Genomic DNA, 17323 nt, shown 5'->3' on the forward strand with positions numbered 1-17323 from the left:
ATTTCACTAATTGATTAATTAATTAATTAATTAATTTTTTACCTCCTCCTTCAATCTCCTGCATTCTCTTGAGCCCATTTCCTCAGTCTGAAAACATCCCCCTCTCTTCCATTCTCAGGTCGGTGGGTCTTCCTATGGTCAATCTCCTCAATCTCATTCCTCTCCGTTGCATACAGACTTCTCAAAGTGGTGGGCCACACCCATATTCTCTGCTTTGTCATCTCATATTTTGTGTTCAACCTACTGCAGTCTGGAGCCTGCTAACACCGCTCTGCAGATACTAGTATCACTAAGATTATCTGTGCCTTGTTAACCGCATTTCATTCACCATCTTGCGTGTGTTTCCCGCTCTGTTGGACAATAATGGTGATTCTCATTCTGAGCACACTGCTCCCACGGCTTTGGTGACACCACAGGCTCCTGGTTCCTTTCGCTTTCTGAAAACTCCTTTCCTGTTCCTTCTTTGGGGTCTCTCTGTCTGTGTCTTGTGGCTCCTGACTACATGCACTCTTTGGATTATTTTTTCCAGTGCTGTTGTTTCAATTTTCACCTGAACTATGATGTCTTCTGTATCAGTCTACTCGACTTGCCATAACACATACCCCAGACTGAGTGCTTAAACAACGGGCATTTATTCTCTCACAGCTCTGGAGGCTAGAAATCCAAGATCAAGGTGTTGGCAGGGTGGTTTCATTCTGAAGCTTCACTCCTTGGATTGTAGATAGTTGTCTTCTTCCTTTCCTCTGTGCTTGTCTGTGTCTTAATCTTCTCTTTTCATAACAACTCCAGCCATACTGGGTTAACTCAGTCTAGTGATCTTATTTTATCTGATTTACCTCTTAAAAGACCTTGTCTCCAAATACAGTCACATTCTGAGGTTAGGACTTCACCATAGAATTCACAGAAAATAGTTTGGTCCATAACATCTCCTAAATCCGCATGTCCAGCTCACACTTCTCCTTTAAAACCAGGACTGTCTAAATGCCTACTGGATATTTCTGGTAAAATTTCCCACAAGAGATTATTTAAGCCCACTCTTCCTCTGTGTTTCCCATTTCCACAGACAGCACCACCATTCATGTAGTCAGCCAAGGGGTCTTTTTTCATTCGTTCCTCTCCAGTATCCCACACATTCAACCAACCTCCAGATGTTGCTCTCTGGACCTCCAAAGTACTCCTGTCCTTTCCTCTCCTCTCCATCCCTGGCTTTAGTTCAGGCTGTCACCTTCACCTTCTCTGCCTTTGATTATCATACGAATCTTTTTTATTTTTTATTTGCTTCCCTGTTTCCATTCTAGTCCCCTTTGAGTCCACGTCCCCTCAATTAAATCTCTTCAATAGTTCCTCATTGTCTGCGGAACATGCGTACACTTTTTAATATGGCAAATGAAGCTTTTAAAATTAGGATCTTATATCAGCAGCCTCAAATTTCACTATTGTCTGTTCATACTTTCTACTTCAGTAACATGAATCTGCTTTGGGTAGCCCACACATTCCATTCTTCCTTAAACTCGTGTATTTACACCTTTGCTGATTCTCTCCTCTTTGTCCGGAATGCTGTTCCTCAAACTCTCTCATTTCTCTCTCGCCTATCATTGTCTAGTTAACTCTACTCATCCCTAGAGTAATTTCTTCCAGAAAGACTTCTTGGAGTAAGAGGTCCCCCCTCTCTTTCCCATAATACTCTATTGATATGCTTATTAGCACAGTAGTGATAATGCCCATCCCCATTTTAGGCTGTGTGTCTCTTGAAGATACAGACTTTTATTAGCCTTGGTTTACCTAACACTGTCATTTACACCATGCCTGGTACACAAGAGACACCTAAAAAAATACCTCTTTGTTTTAGTCTCAGTCATCAGTGGACTCTATTTTGAAGTTCATCTAAAGAGGTAAGTCACAAGTGAGGGCCCTGTCCTAATATTTCAATGACTCTTTAGATGTGTCCTTTATTTCATACATAAGAGGGTATGTTTAAACTCTTAAGATTAAACAAGTATACTAAATCCTCTACAGGGAAAAGCAGAACCACTAATCTGAATTAGTGTTTCTGCCTTGGACTTAGATTAGTGATTCACAGCATGATACACTCAGGCTCATTTCCATGTTAGCTGCAAACCAGATTATAGTCTCTTAAAAACAAAATACATGGTTCTTCAAGAAAAGAATTAATCTTTATTTTCTCAAACATCTTGCAGAAATTAATTTGGCAGTTATTTTACCAAATTTTCAATGATGCTGGCTTTGTGGTTTTGTGATAAGAAGAATAATTTATGACTGCCCCGGATTACTCTATATTTCTATATATTTCCGTAGCAGGATAAAGGCCTTTTATGTTAGCAATGGGGAAAGCAGTGGGGAAATGGACACACTTCAGGTCAGCACAAGGATAAGGAAGCTCCATCATTGGGAGTTTCGTCTGTGTTGGACACTGCTCTATCCCCAACACCTAGGAAAAGGACAGGCATGGAGTAGGTGCTCAATAAATATCTGTTGTTTGAGTAAAGAAAGTACATACCTTGCACTTGAAGAACCTGAGAGATGTCAAACCCTTGGCTGATTCTGACTATGACCACACCAATCTCAAAGTCAAACGCATCACTGAAAGTAGAAGCAAAGTAGTTAGGGATTTGAAAGACTCCTTTAATCCTGAGGATTTGTACGAATAATAAGAGAGCCTAAGAGTCTCAATTCTAAGATTTTAATGTAACTAAACTATGAAAATTCACTTTAGAATACAGAGAAGAGCTGACGCCTCTTTTGTTTATTTTATTTTTTTTCCCCTTTCTGTCATTTAAAAAGGTATTCTGGATAAAGGTAATTAATTCATTTACTCTGGAATCAAATTATTCAAATAATACTGTCATCTAGAACTTTGATTAAGAACTTGCCACATACTTTTTAAATAATTGTTTCTTTTTTAATGTAAGTACATATTTAGAACAGAGAGTTTCCAGGCTGCAAAGACCCTTTGAAATTATCAGCCAAATCTCTACTTATTGAGAAAGTATCCTACAACATTGCTGATGTCAAGTTGCTTCTTAAAGATACATCCAGTTCCTCCAAAGAATGTTCACCATTGACTCTGAGCAGACCACTTGAAGCAATGCTTTTTCATGACAATCCTTTGCCATTAAGGTTGGCTGTTGCCTTCTCTTCACTCAATCCAACAGAATTAGGTTATCTATAAGGTAAAGAAAAGCTCTCTTTCTTGTATGTCTCTTCTTGTAGAATATTGTTTTCTCTGCTCCTAAATTGGGTTAAACAAATTAGTACTTTGAGTTTTATTTAAAATTTTCTCCTCGGAGGTTCCTTTGTTCAGTCTCTAATTGACCTAAAACCTTCCCACTGAATGTCGCCCTCTACCAGAAATAATGAAGTTTGTGATTGTCTCACCACAGGCAAATGAGTTTCGATTAGCCAAAGTGAACCTGAATTTTCAAATAACGATGTAAGTAAATTCAGTGTAATGTGAACATTCATTCAAAATTTAAAACTTAAGTGATTGTCACTGAGCAACATGGACGCATTTGAGCAAAAGTTGCTACAAAATAAATTTCTGAGAAATCTTGTTTCTATTTGTCCTTGCGTATAAAAAGTGGACCACGTGTTCCACAAATAATATTTGGGTCCTGTGTCAGGCAGGATAATTTTAAACCCTCCAAAGACATCCACATTCTCATCCCTGGAACCTCTGAATATGTCACCTTCCATGGTGAAAGGAATTTTGCCCATGTGATTAAGTTAGGGACCTTGAGATGAGGAGATTAACCTAGATTATCTGTCAGGGCTCTGTGTCTTTTACCACCAGCCTCCTTAAAGAACGTTTGGGAAGTAGGAGAGGAGGTCAGAATAATAATGAGAAGGATATGACCCATCAGAGCTTTGAAGACGAAGGAAGAGGGCCAGGAGCAGTGGGCTGCCTCTAGAATTTAGGAAAGGCAAGGCTAAGGATTCTCTCCTAGAGTTTCCAGAAGAGAATAGCCCACAGTTTAGCCCACACCTTGATGTTAGCCCATTGAATTAGTATCAGACTTTTAGCCCATACATCCATAGGCTATGAAATTTGTGTTGTTTTAAACCACCAAGTCTGAGGTAATTTTTTTACAGCTGTCAGTGAAAACTAACACAGATTCTAACTAAAATTAAACCATATCTAAGAATATTTATAAACATTTAAAATCTTTTATTCAAAGAAAAATGAGAAATACTATGCTATTGTAATAATACCCCTATGTTAACAATAATACCATGCTTTTAGTCATAAAACAAAACAAAACGAAACTAAATGGAAGGGAAATATACAATGTGGAGGTATGATTGTCTTCCTTCTATATTGACCTCACTGCTATGGTACTAAAGTCATTTAACTTTACTAAACCAGCTAAGCTTTACACTAGTACAAATTCAAGCCACCTTTTAACATTGAACTTTATTACCAAGAAGACCAATTATTAATTTGGTATAAAAGCCAGAAGTCTCCTTGGCCTAATATTACTGGGTTTGATTATTTTGGTCCCTTTCTAGAATGTTTGGGACAGTGGAGGTTGGAAGATGACCCCAGATAATTTTGTTCTCAACTATTGGATGTTTAATCACTGAAGGTTTACATTTGTCTGTTTGCTCCAATCCTTTTCTTCCCAAAGATGAAGAAGAAATTTCTTTCCTTTCCACGCCTCTCTGCCAGTGGTAAAAATGAAATTTTACTGAACAATCTGGATTACAGAGAGCAGATGTGATCTATTTCCAATAATGGTCAGTGACTGTGATTATCAATATATCAAAATGCTGGTTGCTGAACACAGTAAAATTCTGATCCTGATCACCTGCTTTGGCCTTAACCTGCTGAACTCACGGTACATGGCCGCATGAGGCATCCAGGCTTCATACCTTTGGGGAACACGATTTGGGAGGGTGCATTTAATACACAGGTTCTCTGTGTTAGGAAGATTTTTACGTGAATTTCTGTTTGGTCACTAATGCATATAAATTTCAGAAGATGGAAATGGTCTTCTTTGACGTCTTTTCAGCAAACTCATACTAGAATGCTTTTGTAATGCTCCGCAAATCTCCCCCAGGTAATGATAAAAGGGATGCTCGTTCTAGCAAGGCCCAGCAACACAGGCTGGTGTAAGGAGCACTGTGTATGTACATGTTTGTTTTGAAGGGGTGAGGATTTCTTTCCTGTGTATTACAGATTTTTAAAGTACAGTTGGGCTTCTCGGGGCACACTCTCTGCCCTGTGGTGTGGAATCAGAGCAAAGCCAGACTCCAGACTGGAAATGTTCCATTTTCAGAGCTGTTGACAAAAGAGGGCTGTTACCATAGCTAACATTGCCCCCCCTGAGACAAATTCGGTTAAACATGTTCAAGCCTGGAAGAAAGGCTCAGTTTTCTAGAATGGTCACGGAGGACACTCTGAGCCTTTCTGTATGTGAAGAATTTGTTTTCTCTTATTCAGAAGAAGGAACCAAGCCGGATAATACTTCGGCTCTACATATACTTTGGGAGGCAGCAGAGCATTGTGGACATGAGTCTAAACTTTCAATTCAGTAGCCCTGGGTGGGAATTCCAGCTCTGTCACAACACGGTCATTTTCTGCAGCCTAATTAATTTTTTAACGTCTGTATCTCTACTTATAAAACCACAACAGTATTTGTACTACAAAGGCCTCTCGTGAGAATTCAATGGGATAATTCATGTCAAGGACGCTAGCCTGCGACCTGCTTGTCTTTTGGGGACTATCATGATTGCCCTTGTCCCAAGACTTCCTCAATGTTTAGATATGAGATGTCATGTTCCACTGAAAACTCACTTTTTGTTCTTAAACCCACACAGAAGCATCTATACATGACAGCCTCAGATCAGCAGATGGGGAGCCGAGGAGGCTCTGGGGTAGTAAATTCCTGATTCAAGCCTCAGGAGAAGACAATGACACAGCAGGGTACACGGGAACCCAAGATTCTTGGTGTTTTGAATGACCAGTTTCCTTTCTCACCTAGCTGTCCTTTGCTCTTAATCTTGTGAATAGGTTTCAAGATTGTAATGCTTAATATTTACCTTTTCCTGTGACATCGAGTTTCCCCCCACGCTGCCTCCTCTGATGCTATGATCCCATGCAGCCCTACTTGTGGCAGTTTTTTCACTTTGGTAAAGAACTCAGGGTACCAGGGGAATGAATGCCCTCTTCTCAGGCAATTTCATCTACAAGAGCGTCTGTTATGTACTGCCCTGTTTAGTGCTTTGTAAACAAGAACACGTCTCGAAAGCCATCACTTACTGTATGATTCCCACATAGTTCTCAATCTCTGTCAAGGGAGCTTTCCTCCAGTTTTTTTTATATCCAATCACCAGCGTGTTTGGTTTCATTCTTCCTAAGCCGGAGGCCTAAACAGAGGAGATAAACACATGGGCAATCCTTTCCATACCAGGAAACTACCACAGCAAATGAAGAATAATGTCCACAAGAGCACCAAAGTAATGTCCGGAAGATTTCTGAAGATGAGATTACATTTTAGTGCATGTCCTTCATGCCCGTACCCAAGCATAAAATAGGAAGATTAGTTCTAAATCATCTCAGCCATAAATGGATTTTAGATGACAGAAATGTAGCTTTTCTAAATTAGCAGTCATTTGCATTTCTTCTGACACACTCATTAAAATGGTTCAATAATTTAAAATCAAGTGAGGGTCGGCTTAACTGTTGGCATGCATGTTGTAACTTAGTGGTTCAAAGCTCATTTCCACCTGTTTTACCCGTAATGTCATTAGCAATAAAATCCATGTTTGGAAAAATGCTTAGATGCAAGCATCACTGAAACTTTAACTTCCATTATTTCGTGGAGAGTAAGTGAGCTATGTCTCCAGGACCTAATCCTCTCACAGGACAGTATCGTGAATAGTCATCTTCCACTGCAGTTTTTACTCCCCCCATTAGGTGATGGGATATGGCTTCTGGTTAATTAAACTTCACTCAGCAATATTATTGAGCACCTATTAATTGCAGAATGTTATGGTGGGTGCCGTGGAAGAGCAGTGAGGCATAGTCTTCGGCCCTAAAGAGATTAGAATACTGTGAAGGAGGCAAGATATACACAGATAATTATAATTCAAGTGTATAAGCAGTAGGAGCTCCTATGGAAGCAAAAAGGAAGAAACCTTGAATTCCAGCTGTGGACTCAAGGCTGGCTTCAAGGGAGAGGTGGGATCTCATTATTACAAGTTGGTGAGGGGTTGACAGGCACAGAAAGGAGAGTGGAGGGAGTGAAGGAAGGACACTTTGGATCACAGGAAGAGTGAAACCAGTGACCAGAGTGGGACTTGTGAAAGGGGGCAGTAGCAAGCAGGAGGAGATGGGAATCAATGGGAGGGTTCCCGCCGCCATATTTGTTGTGTTTCTCCCAGAATTGTACAGGTAGCAGGACAGCTCCTTAGCGCTCTCATTTGGTGCTCAGCGGGATGGACTTGTCTTTTCTGTGACTGCAGTCTGGGGAATGTGATCATTCGTCCTGTCCTTTTTTTTTTTTTTTTTTAAGATTTTATTTATTTGTTTGACAGAGATCACAAGCAGGCAGAGAGGTAGGCAGAGAGAGAGAGCGGGAAGCAGGCTCCCTGCTGAGCAGAGAGGCCCGACCTGGGGCTCCATCCCAGGACCCTGGGATCATGACCCGAGCAGAAGGCAGAGGCTTTAACCGACTGAGCCACCGAGCTGCCCCTTGTCCTATCTTTTTGTCCTGGTACAGGACTATACTCCACTTTTCTTTAAGCAAATCCAAGTGAACAAACTTTCTGCATTGTTAATTTTTTTTTTTTTACAGTTTCTTCCAGAGTTGTGTAACCATTGTTTTCCAGACCCATCTTTTCTCTCCCTGCTTATTCCATGATAGTCCACCCATTCCTCCCTGAAAATTTGATTTACCAATCTTTTGTGATAATTTTACCTGATATGTGTAACATTCTCAACATATTTCACCAAAGAGCTACTGAAAAGTAGTAACTCGCTACAAAAGAAATCAGCCTCTTAAAAGCGCATCTATTCCCATGGCTTAGCAAATTCATAACAGATGAAAAGATGCTCACCGGGGGTAATAGGTCTTTCAGAAATGGTTTCTCTGCATGTGCAGCTACTTTGCAAGAGTTCTTCAGGAATATTAGTGACAGGAATGCACAGAATATATAATACTCTTCATCTCCAAAATACGACAGTTTAATCAATTTTTTTCTTTCCAGCTTGCGTTAAGCATCAGAGTTCCTGGACAACGCCCTGAATTTTGACACTCCTAGAAATGGTAACTCTGAAAGCGAGTATGTCACTTGGTATATGTAGAATCAGGGCTTTCCAACCGTATTAAAGCCAAAATGTTTAGAAAGCCAAGCCCTACAGTTTCTCAGCGTCTCCTTGGATTGTTTTAAGGATACCTCACCATTCTAAGCTATGATCAGGCCTCGGGAAAGATTCTATGTACTTATTATAGAATCGAGGAAAAAGGAAAGAATAAGGGAGAAAAGATAGAGTTGTGGGTTTTAGCGCGCAAGCACAGAGATTATGACATTTTATTCAACATTCTGGAAATAATTGAGGAGGATAGGGAGACTTTACACCCAGATCACCACACGTTTCTTCAGTGGAAACTAGCAGCTGGCCCTCGTGCCATTTGCAGGAGAAAAAAGGAGCAGAATGCCTGACCTGAGCATTGCTACATGCAGTATGAAATGCAAAAACAGTTTGAAGTTTTAATAGGATCCTGAATGTCGTCAACCATCAGAACAAATTTGCATTTCAATAAGTGTGGGGACAGAATGTATGCTGGTGGCCAAAGGCAACCTCATTTTCCATTTCCAGCGTATCATCCATAGTTCGTTGTAATAGAACCTCTCTGCTTTTGTTTCAGCTTGGTCTCTCCTCAGGAATTCCAAATGAATCCCTTAAGCATCTGCATTGATCTCTGGGCCTGCGCTGTCTAACTGGAGCCATTCGCGATGGGAGCTTCGTTAACAGGGGAGGGCTAATCGTCTTTTGCCTCCGTGCTCATTCCCTCAATGCCAGCCTTACCTGAAGGAGACTTCGGACACCATCTCGGAAACAGTCTGCCGCCACCGCAGCATAAAAAGCCTTGATTTTGTTCTTTATAAGCCAGGCCTGCTTTTTTGCCATGCCACTGTTCATCTCTTTAACACACAGCTTGCGCGGTCCCTGTACAACACGATGAAATATTGGTTAGAAGCCCTGCTGTTACCCGACACGCTGCTGATGTCTTCTAAAGGACAGAAATAGCCAGCGATGCCCCATCGAGTTAAGAAATGGGAAAGAGGGGGAAACACCTCACTAAACAGAGTTCACGCAGATTGAACCTTGTGGAGTGGGTCTGTGCTGCTCCCATCACTCACTTGCCACCCAGAATGTCCAGATGCATGAACACCTGCTTAATTAACTGCCTCATGCCAATGGAAGAAAGAGCCGAGGGCATCATAGCACAGGAGAATGAAAGTGCGACGGAAGAAATTCAGGGAAAATAACACGATCAAACTTTGACTCAACGGTAAAAGGCATGTTTAGTTACACTAAGGGAATCTCAGCTAGAGCCCAATTTGAAGAAATGGACTGAGCTCCTGGGAGCAGAACATGGTGGGTTCTAAGTTCTACCATGAACTACCATATCTTGACAATTCTACTAGGCCCATTCATTGCTTTTTGTGTGCGGTAAAAACACCCTTGCATCACTTTTCCTTATGTAATGTTGACTTATTCCTACCCAAATAAATTAAGATCTCCTTCCACTCAAAGAATTTGGTGAGAACAGAGGTTCACAAGTCTATAGCATAGGAAGAATAGTAGAGCTGAAAAGAGAAGGAGACAGGTGTTCTTGTGGCAGATGAAACGGCTTATAATTTTAAAATTTGAGTTCTGGAAACTCATTTTAACTAAAATTTTGATTCTTTTCCTTCTTCCCCAAAAGTCCAAGCTAGCTCTTTTCTTTGTAAGTTTCAAAGCAAACCCCAAAAGTGTTTCTGATGATCTATAATACGGCTGATAAGCTAAAGAATCTGCTACTATTTTCCTAGGAAAATTCTTTCAACTCATGGAGAGATTAGGTATGCTGTTGAATTGTCTTAGATTTCTTACAAGCCACTTGGGATCTTGATGAAATGCAGTGTGTAGGTCTGGAATGAGGCTTAAGATTGTGCATTCTAGGGATGCCTGGGTGGCTCAATGAGCTAAGCCTCTGCCTTCGGGTTGGGTCATGATCCCAGAGTCCTAGGATGGAGCCCCGCATCAGGCTCTCTGCTCAGCAGGGAGCCTGCTCCCCCGGCCACTGCCCCCCCACCCCGCCTGCCTCTCTGCCTACTTGTGATCTCTGTCAAATAAATAAATAAAATCTTTTTTAAAAATCTGCATTCTAACAAACCCACAGGTGACACGGATGCTGCTGGTCCTCAGGCCATGCTTAGGGCCACAGTCTTAGAGGGTATTAGATTGGCAAGGGCTTGCAATGTATGAGAAAGATGCCAGGCTTCGTGGTCTGCAGAACTGGTTTCAAATCTAAGTGTGGCCACTTTGGAAGTATTATTTCTGTGTTTTGGTCGATTTTTCTCAAAACAGGGGTAAAATCTCTATTCTGCAAGGTTGTTTTGAATAGTAATGATAAAGTGCCTAGTCTGATGTCTCGAAGGTAGTAGGTACTCCTCCAAAATTGGATGATTTTTATTACCGTAAATGAGTGCTTATGATCTCATGGAAGCCCCAGATTTATTTCCATCACTGTGTTTGCTCTACGACAGAGTGCTAAACTGGAAGCCAGAGTGTTGGGTGTAGACCTAGCTCTCACACTGACTGGCAGGTACCCCAGTGCCATGCATCCTCTCTTGGTGTGAGTTTTACAACTATAAAAATAAGGAAATTGTCTAGTTCATCACTGCCGAGTATCGTAGGCCCTGCCCATCTGCTGCTGAGCGTATGAGATATGTCTGGTCCACACTGAGATGTACTGGAAATGGAAAATACACACTGGATTGTGCAACCTTAGAATGGAAAGAAAAATGTTAATATTTCATTAAAGTTTTTATAGTGTGCATATTGAAATAATAACATTTAGGACACATGATATTAAATAAAATCTATTACAATTAACTATTCTTATCTCCTTAAATTTGCTTTTTCCAATGGCTACTAGAAAACTTTGAATTACATATGTTACACATATTATATTGCTATTCCATAATACTAGGTGATCTCTGTGATCACTTCCTTTTTAACATTTTATTTGAATTGATCAGATTCTTTATGTACTTATTTTCACCAGTGTATTTTCTAGAACTTGCCAACTTTTCAAAAGATTTTTCAAAAACAGTTTGGATGACTTACATTAAATTTAAAAAACAAGAGACTTCAATGAAGATGGGCTAGGGACAGTAGTTATTAAAGCAGAAGACCTAACCTAAAGAAACATATGTCATTATGGATCAAATTTTGCTCAGGGTTCTAGAACTTCAGTGCATTTTTGAACCATTAGTTCTCCTTGGGCTTTCTAGACTCTGTCAGCAGCAAAGAAAGAAGAAATATTTTAGGAAAATTCAATGGTAACCCTGAGACAGAAGAATAACCAACAGCTGGAAGAGGTATTGGGCCATCAGTATATTGAGTTGTACCACAATGACTATGAGCCCCTGGGGAAAGTGGCATTTATTTAAATAAATACAGTCTAATGTATGTCTATTACTGCCACAAAAATCCAGATTAAGCATTAATTGTGACAGAAAGATTTACATTAATGCCTAAATTTGCCATACTGAGAAGTCATAAAAATATTTCAGGCAGAATCTCTCTTTGCTAAAAGCGATTATAATATCTTTGTAGCACACTTATGAATGTGAGATAAGGCTACAACACAAATGGAATAGGGAAAAACTAACAAAGAGAGAAGACATACTAGAATATAGTTATTCAACATTCAAATTTATCATAGTCACCAAAATGGATTTTACCACTTAATTAAAATATTAGAGAGATTAACTCAGTGAGGCTCCAAAATATGAATGTATAAATTAATTTAGAATTTGAACAAAAAAGCTCCAAAAATCTTATATATATATTATAACTTTGACATTGATCGAGAAAAGGGTAAACAAATTCTAGTCTACAGAAGTAGTTGATGTGATGCTACTCCAAAAAAATGAGAATTATGAAAAGAACTTGCAAAGGAGTTCCAATATCATTAGTATCAAATAGAGAAATTTGGGCTAAAAGCAATGTTCTTTACAGCGTTCATTTTTCAAGACACTGAGAGTCTTGCAGCTCTGTCTTTGTTTTCATTGTCACTCTGGTTGGAAGGGTGGGAGAGAGAATTTTTCCTTTCTGTTTTGGTCCATATTTTGTCTCGCCTTGTGCCTAGTGCCCATTCATAGGTCATTTCATTTTCCCTGCGCTGGGCCATGTCACTATCTGATACACATTGTAACAGAGACTCGATGGCTAAAGAAGAATAGATGCATCTATAAACATGCATCGAGTTGGTGGTTGTGAACATTAAAAAGAGGTTGAAGGGGCAGCTGGGTGGCTCAGTGGGTTAAGCCTGCTTTCGGCTCAGGTCATGATCAGAGGGTCCTAGGATCAAGCCCTGCATCGAGCCCCGCATCCAGCTCGGCATTCAGCCCCGCATCCAGCCCCACGATAGGCTCTCTGCTCAGCAGGGAGCCTGCTTCCCCTCTCTCTCTACCTGCCTCTCTGCATACTTGTGATCTCTCTCTTTCTGTCAAATAAATAAATAAAATCTTAAAAAAAAAAAAACGGTTGAAGAGAAAAGAAAAAATGAGAATTGTAGTTTCCCCTGGTTTGTCTGTCCTTGAAATGCACAGGATTTGGTTGCATTCCCTGACTTTTCTGAAGAGCATCTTTGAATTCAAATAGAGCTTTAAGTTTTATTAAGATATTTTATAAATTTGGGGTGCCTGGATGGCTCAATCATTAAGTGTCTGCCTTTGGCTCAGGTCCTGATCCCTGGGTCCTGGGATCAAGCTCTGCATTGGGCTCCCTGCTCGGCGGGAAGCCTGCTTTCCCTCTCCTAGTCCCCTGCTTGTGTTTCCTCTCTCACTGTGTCTCTCTCTGTGAAATAAATAAATAAAATCTTTAAAAAAATAAGATATTTTATAAATTTTAAGAAAAAAATAGAAAGGGAAACAGTAAAGGTGAAATTTTGTTAAAAGGAGATCTACATGAGAAAGCTAGTCAAAAACTATCTGTTATCTCCTTTATCATGAAAGGAAAGAACAGGACAATCAAAGTTTAAAGGACGTGAAAGAGTAGGAAACATTAATCAAAATAGATCTACATCTTGGTACATTTAGGTGAACTGCGTAAAAGAATACCAGTAAACCTCAGATAACATTGCTTTGGTTTATTTCATTCTAAAAGTAAGTAGGAACATCCATGACAAAAATGTTAACAGTCATTAATAAAAATGAGTAGGATATGGGTGTCCTTTAATTTTATATAGTTTACTCATATGAAATTGCCCATGTTCCACAGTTTTGACTGACAAAAGTGTAAATTTCATACGATTCAATCTACTATTTTTCTTAATGTTTCAAAATAAAAAAAATAAAAGCAATCTTTAAAAAAATCTTTATTTTTCAGCCACCAGGGCGACCAAATGTACTTAAAAGATGCTACTGCACCCTTGAAAGCCTTTTGCAACTTTAAGACAAACCAAATCTAGCAAAGAGGTAAGTGTTACATTTGGGGGACAACAAAGGCTTTATCTGATTTGTGTTCTAAATCCCAGATCAATTGGATCACGTTTCCATCTTTAAGTTATTTTTGTCTTTGATTTGTTTTAATAAAAAAATACCCTGCCTTTAAACTAAAACTGAGGGCACCTGGGTGGCTCAGTGGGGTAAGCCTCTGCCTTCGGCTCAGGTCGTGATCCCAGGGTCCTGGGATCGAGTCCCGCATCGGGCTCTCTGCTCAGCAGGGAGCCTGTTTCCTCCTCTCTCTCTGCCTGCCTCTCCGTCTACTTGTGATTTCTCTCTGTCAAATAAATAAATAAATAAATAAATAAATAAATATTTCTATCTAAAAATAAATAAATAAATAAAAATAAACTAAAACTGAGAAGTAGATGAGTGAGGGACTGTTGACGCCTGCATGATGCCTCCCCACGTGGAGAAGAGAAATGTGAGCTGACACCTTACAATTTTTAGAACCAAACAGAGTATACCCAGAGAAAGAAGACTCCCTACGCCCAAACTAAGTTATTGCAATGATTGGTTTTATTGTCTTCCTAACTCCTATAAATAAGTGAGGAATCTGATGGACAAAGAAAGAAAGTGTGTTTTTATGTCATGGTACATGGGGTACAATTGGTGGAGACTGCAACTCCTGACTTAATAGTTGCCAAACCCCCTGATCTGGACAATGCTTGACAATAAGAGAAGATGCTAGAAGGGTGGAGTCCTACTCCCTCTGATCTTTCTGTGACTATAGGAATGAAGCATAGAAGAAGAAGAAAATTACTTTTGTTCAATAAAGCCTCTTGGGAGATATATATGTCGATGATTTAGCATGTGTAACTCCAAGGAGGAGTAGACAATATTGTGAGTTACCACGCTGGATTCCTTAAAACAAAACAAAACAAAGATGCTCCTATCTGAAAGATGAAGGATACTTCTGAAATATTTAGGCTGGGTAGGAAAGAAGCAAGAAGGAGGAAGAGGCTCCTATGGGGGAGTATTAAGGGTTGGAGAGTTGGAAGGACACGGTGGGGGGCTTGGGGTCCAGCAAAAAGAATAACTCTTTCCGTTTCACTTTCAGCAGCTCCAAGGGCTCGTCCTTTAAAAACACCTTTGCTGTAGAAAATGGCAGCTATAGCCACATACTTCCCATCCACCCTCCGGCAACGAAATACCAGTGATCTCTGAGTCTTGCTCCTTCCTTGTACCATAACCACATTTTAAGTCAGCACCAAGATAAGCAAAGACCACCAGAGGGACAGAGCACAGAGCCTGCTGTCCTATGTTTATTCAGCAGGAATATGTAGCTCATTGTTCTATCATGATCATGTTGGATGCCCACAAATAGTCCAACATCCAGTACTGGGATCTGGTTTCCCTAAGAAAGGATGTTTTTGGTTTTGTTGAAAGGGATATATTTTTGGAGTGAAAATGGCAAGCAACTGTGCTATACCAAAAATAATGGTGATGAAAATAACAGTTCCAGCAATAACAAGTACAATTAGTTGTGTAATTACTGTTTGACAGGTGATGTGCCGAGCCCTGGAAAGCTCACCTGCTAGAATTCTCACAACAGCTCTACAACATAGGTGCTATTATTCTTATGATTCCCATTTTATAAGGAAAGAGAGACAACTGTGGTTCAGAAAGACTAAATTTTGTACAAAATTCTGTACTCAACAGCTAACAGGGTGGCGAAGAGTGATGCAGAACTTGACCGTGTGTCTCAGAAGCCCATGAGCACCAGCCTCCCAGAGCTAAGAACTGCATTGTCACCTCTCAAGATCATCGTTCCTATTTAACCTTCCCATAAGGATGGCCCAACTATCGACAACTGTGCTTTTGGAAAAAGTTTTCTAAGGGTATGCAGCGGACTTCTCCCGTACCCCATTCCATCTGTTTCTTTGCAAAGATGAATGATGACTGAGCCTGGAGTTGAAATGCTGTTGGCATCTGCAGCCCCAGGGGCTCACAGACAGCGACTAACTGGAAAGTCATTAACTGATGCAGCAACTCTTTTCTGTCCCCAAGAGAACCTCAGCACCTGGGAGCATGACTCGCAGGCCTTACTCAGAGAGACCAGCACAGTGATATATAACGTGGTCCAAAAATACATGTCGAACACCAGGGCCATTGGAGGCACAGACACAGGTGCATACTTCATATGATATTCCACAATCATGCTCTTTTATTAGAGTGAAAGCAGCAAACGGTCAATTAAAAGCTGTATCTCTCATCTCTATGAAAAGATCTATTCTCTTTGCCAACATAGGACTTTTTACACTCTCAGTTCATTTCTCCTGTTCTAAAAATATTTTATTGCCTGCTAAACTAAGTTTTCTCTAAATTGGGAGAAGAAAAACACCCCAAACTGCTTATTCCATCAAAACCGGCTCCTGTATTATCTTGGCCAAAATGAAATTCAGTAATCCAGGGCACCAAAATTGATAATAGAGAGAAGGGTTCTTGATAAGATTTTTAAAAGTCCTCTGGCATCACAGTGGGTCATTACTTAACCTGTCAATCTTATGTAGTCAGTAGCGTTCCTTCCACTCCCTTCTGGATAATTGTGTTGAGCTATATTGTCTCAGTTACTAGCATATAAGCACTGAGAGGAAGGAGAATATGACCAGTATGGCATCTAGAGTACTGCCAAGTGTACAAAATGCTTAAGTGCTGGTCATGATGATGTGTAGTAAATTTGTCCCTGCGTCGTGGCACAGCCAGTGGGTCCCAGAATCACACGGCTTTCTGTCAGCCCTTCTCCCTAGCAGGTGTTGGAAGTTTGGGTAGCGGTGCCTGAGTCTATCGGCACTTCCAGGGACACAAGTCTGCTAAGATCTTCTCCTCATGAGGTAACCCAGAGCACAGCTGGGTGGCCTGGACGGACATCCTGCTTCTCTCACTTTCTTGTCACGTGACCCCGTGCAAGGATTTCATTTTCTTAAATCTCACTTTTCTAACCAGTAAAAACAAGAACAGAGATTCTTTCTCCTTTCTCCTCACTAGACTGGAATATAGGTCAAATAAGAAAAATTGTAGGAAAATGCTTCGAGGAATAGGTATGTCCTAAAAAAATTCACTGAAGTAGCTAAGGACTTTGAGTGGCATGTGCGTGTGTGTGAGAGAGACAGACAGAGATGCAGATAGAGAGAGCAAGACTGTTATGGGAACACAGTGGCGATAGACTGGTTTGAAGGGCCTAGACTTACTATTTTGTTATCATTTTAATGCTTTCTCCTCACTTTGGAGACTGGTGATTGGTCGATAATTATGGTTCAATTTTTAGAATTTGCTTTGTATTCCTCCCAGGATAACCACCGATAAGTTACCATTAGTCTACCACATACTTCCTGGACAAAAAGGAACTCATTCATCTCTGAATGTTTATCCAAAGCATGGGAAGCTTGGTTTAATTCTCTAGATATTTGTAGTGTCATCAATTTTATCCAAATATTTAATCTAAATTCTATGTGCTGTCATTTCAGGACATTATGTCTGGTTTTCATCTCTTCAGTTAATCTACATAATAGCACTCTCTGGCTCATTCCATCCTTTTATACTTCTGTGGACAGTTACTACCCCAAATGCCTTCATT

At 40.2% G+C, this 17323-nt stretch overlaps 1 protein-coding gene across 4 annotated transcripts in view; it reads right to left on the reverse strand.

Annotated features, from left to right (window-relative positions):
- SLC12A1 (solute carrier family 12 member 1) overlaps positions 1–17323 on the reverse strand; it is a 90644-nt gene that overhangs the window by 27540 nt on the left and 45781 nt on the right. For all 4 annotated transcript variants that reach the window (XM_044230044.1, XM_044230043.1, XM_044230041.1 and 1 more), the window contains 3 exons: positions 9053–9193; positions 6281–6387; positions 2519–2601 (listed from right to left, as the gene is read on the reverse strand). In XM_044230044.1, the coding sequence (XP_044085979.1) occupies positions 2519–2601; positions 6281–6387; positions 9053–9193 (331 nt within the window). The remainder of the gene's footprint in view (positions 1–2518; positions 2602–6280; positions 6388–9052; positions 9194–17323) is intronic.

This window comes from Neovison vison, chromosome 13 (genome assembly GCF_020171115.1).
Source record: "Neovison vison isolate M4711 chromosome 13, ASM_NN_V1, whole genome shotgun sequence".
Taxonomy (NCBI): domain Eukaryota; kingdom Metazoa; phylum Chordata; class Mammalia; order Carnivora; family Mustelidae; genus Neogale; species Neogale vison.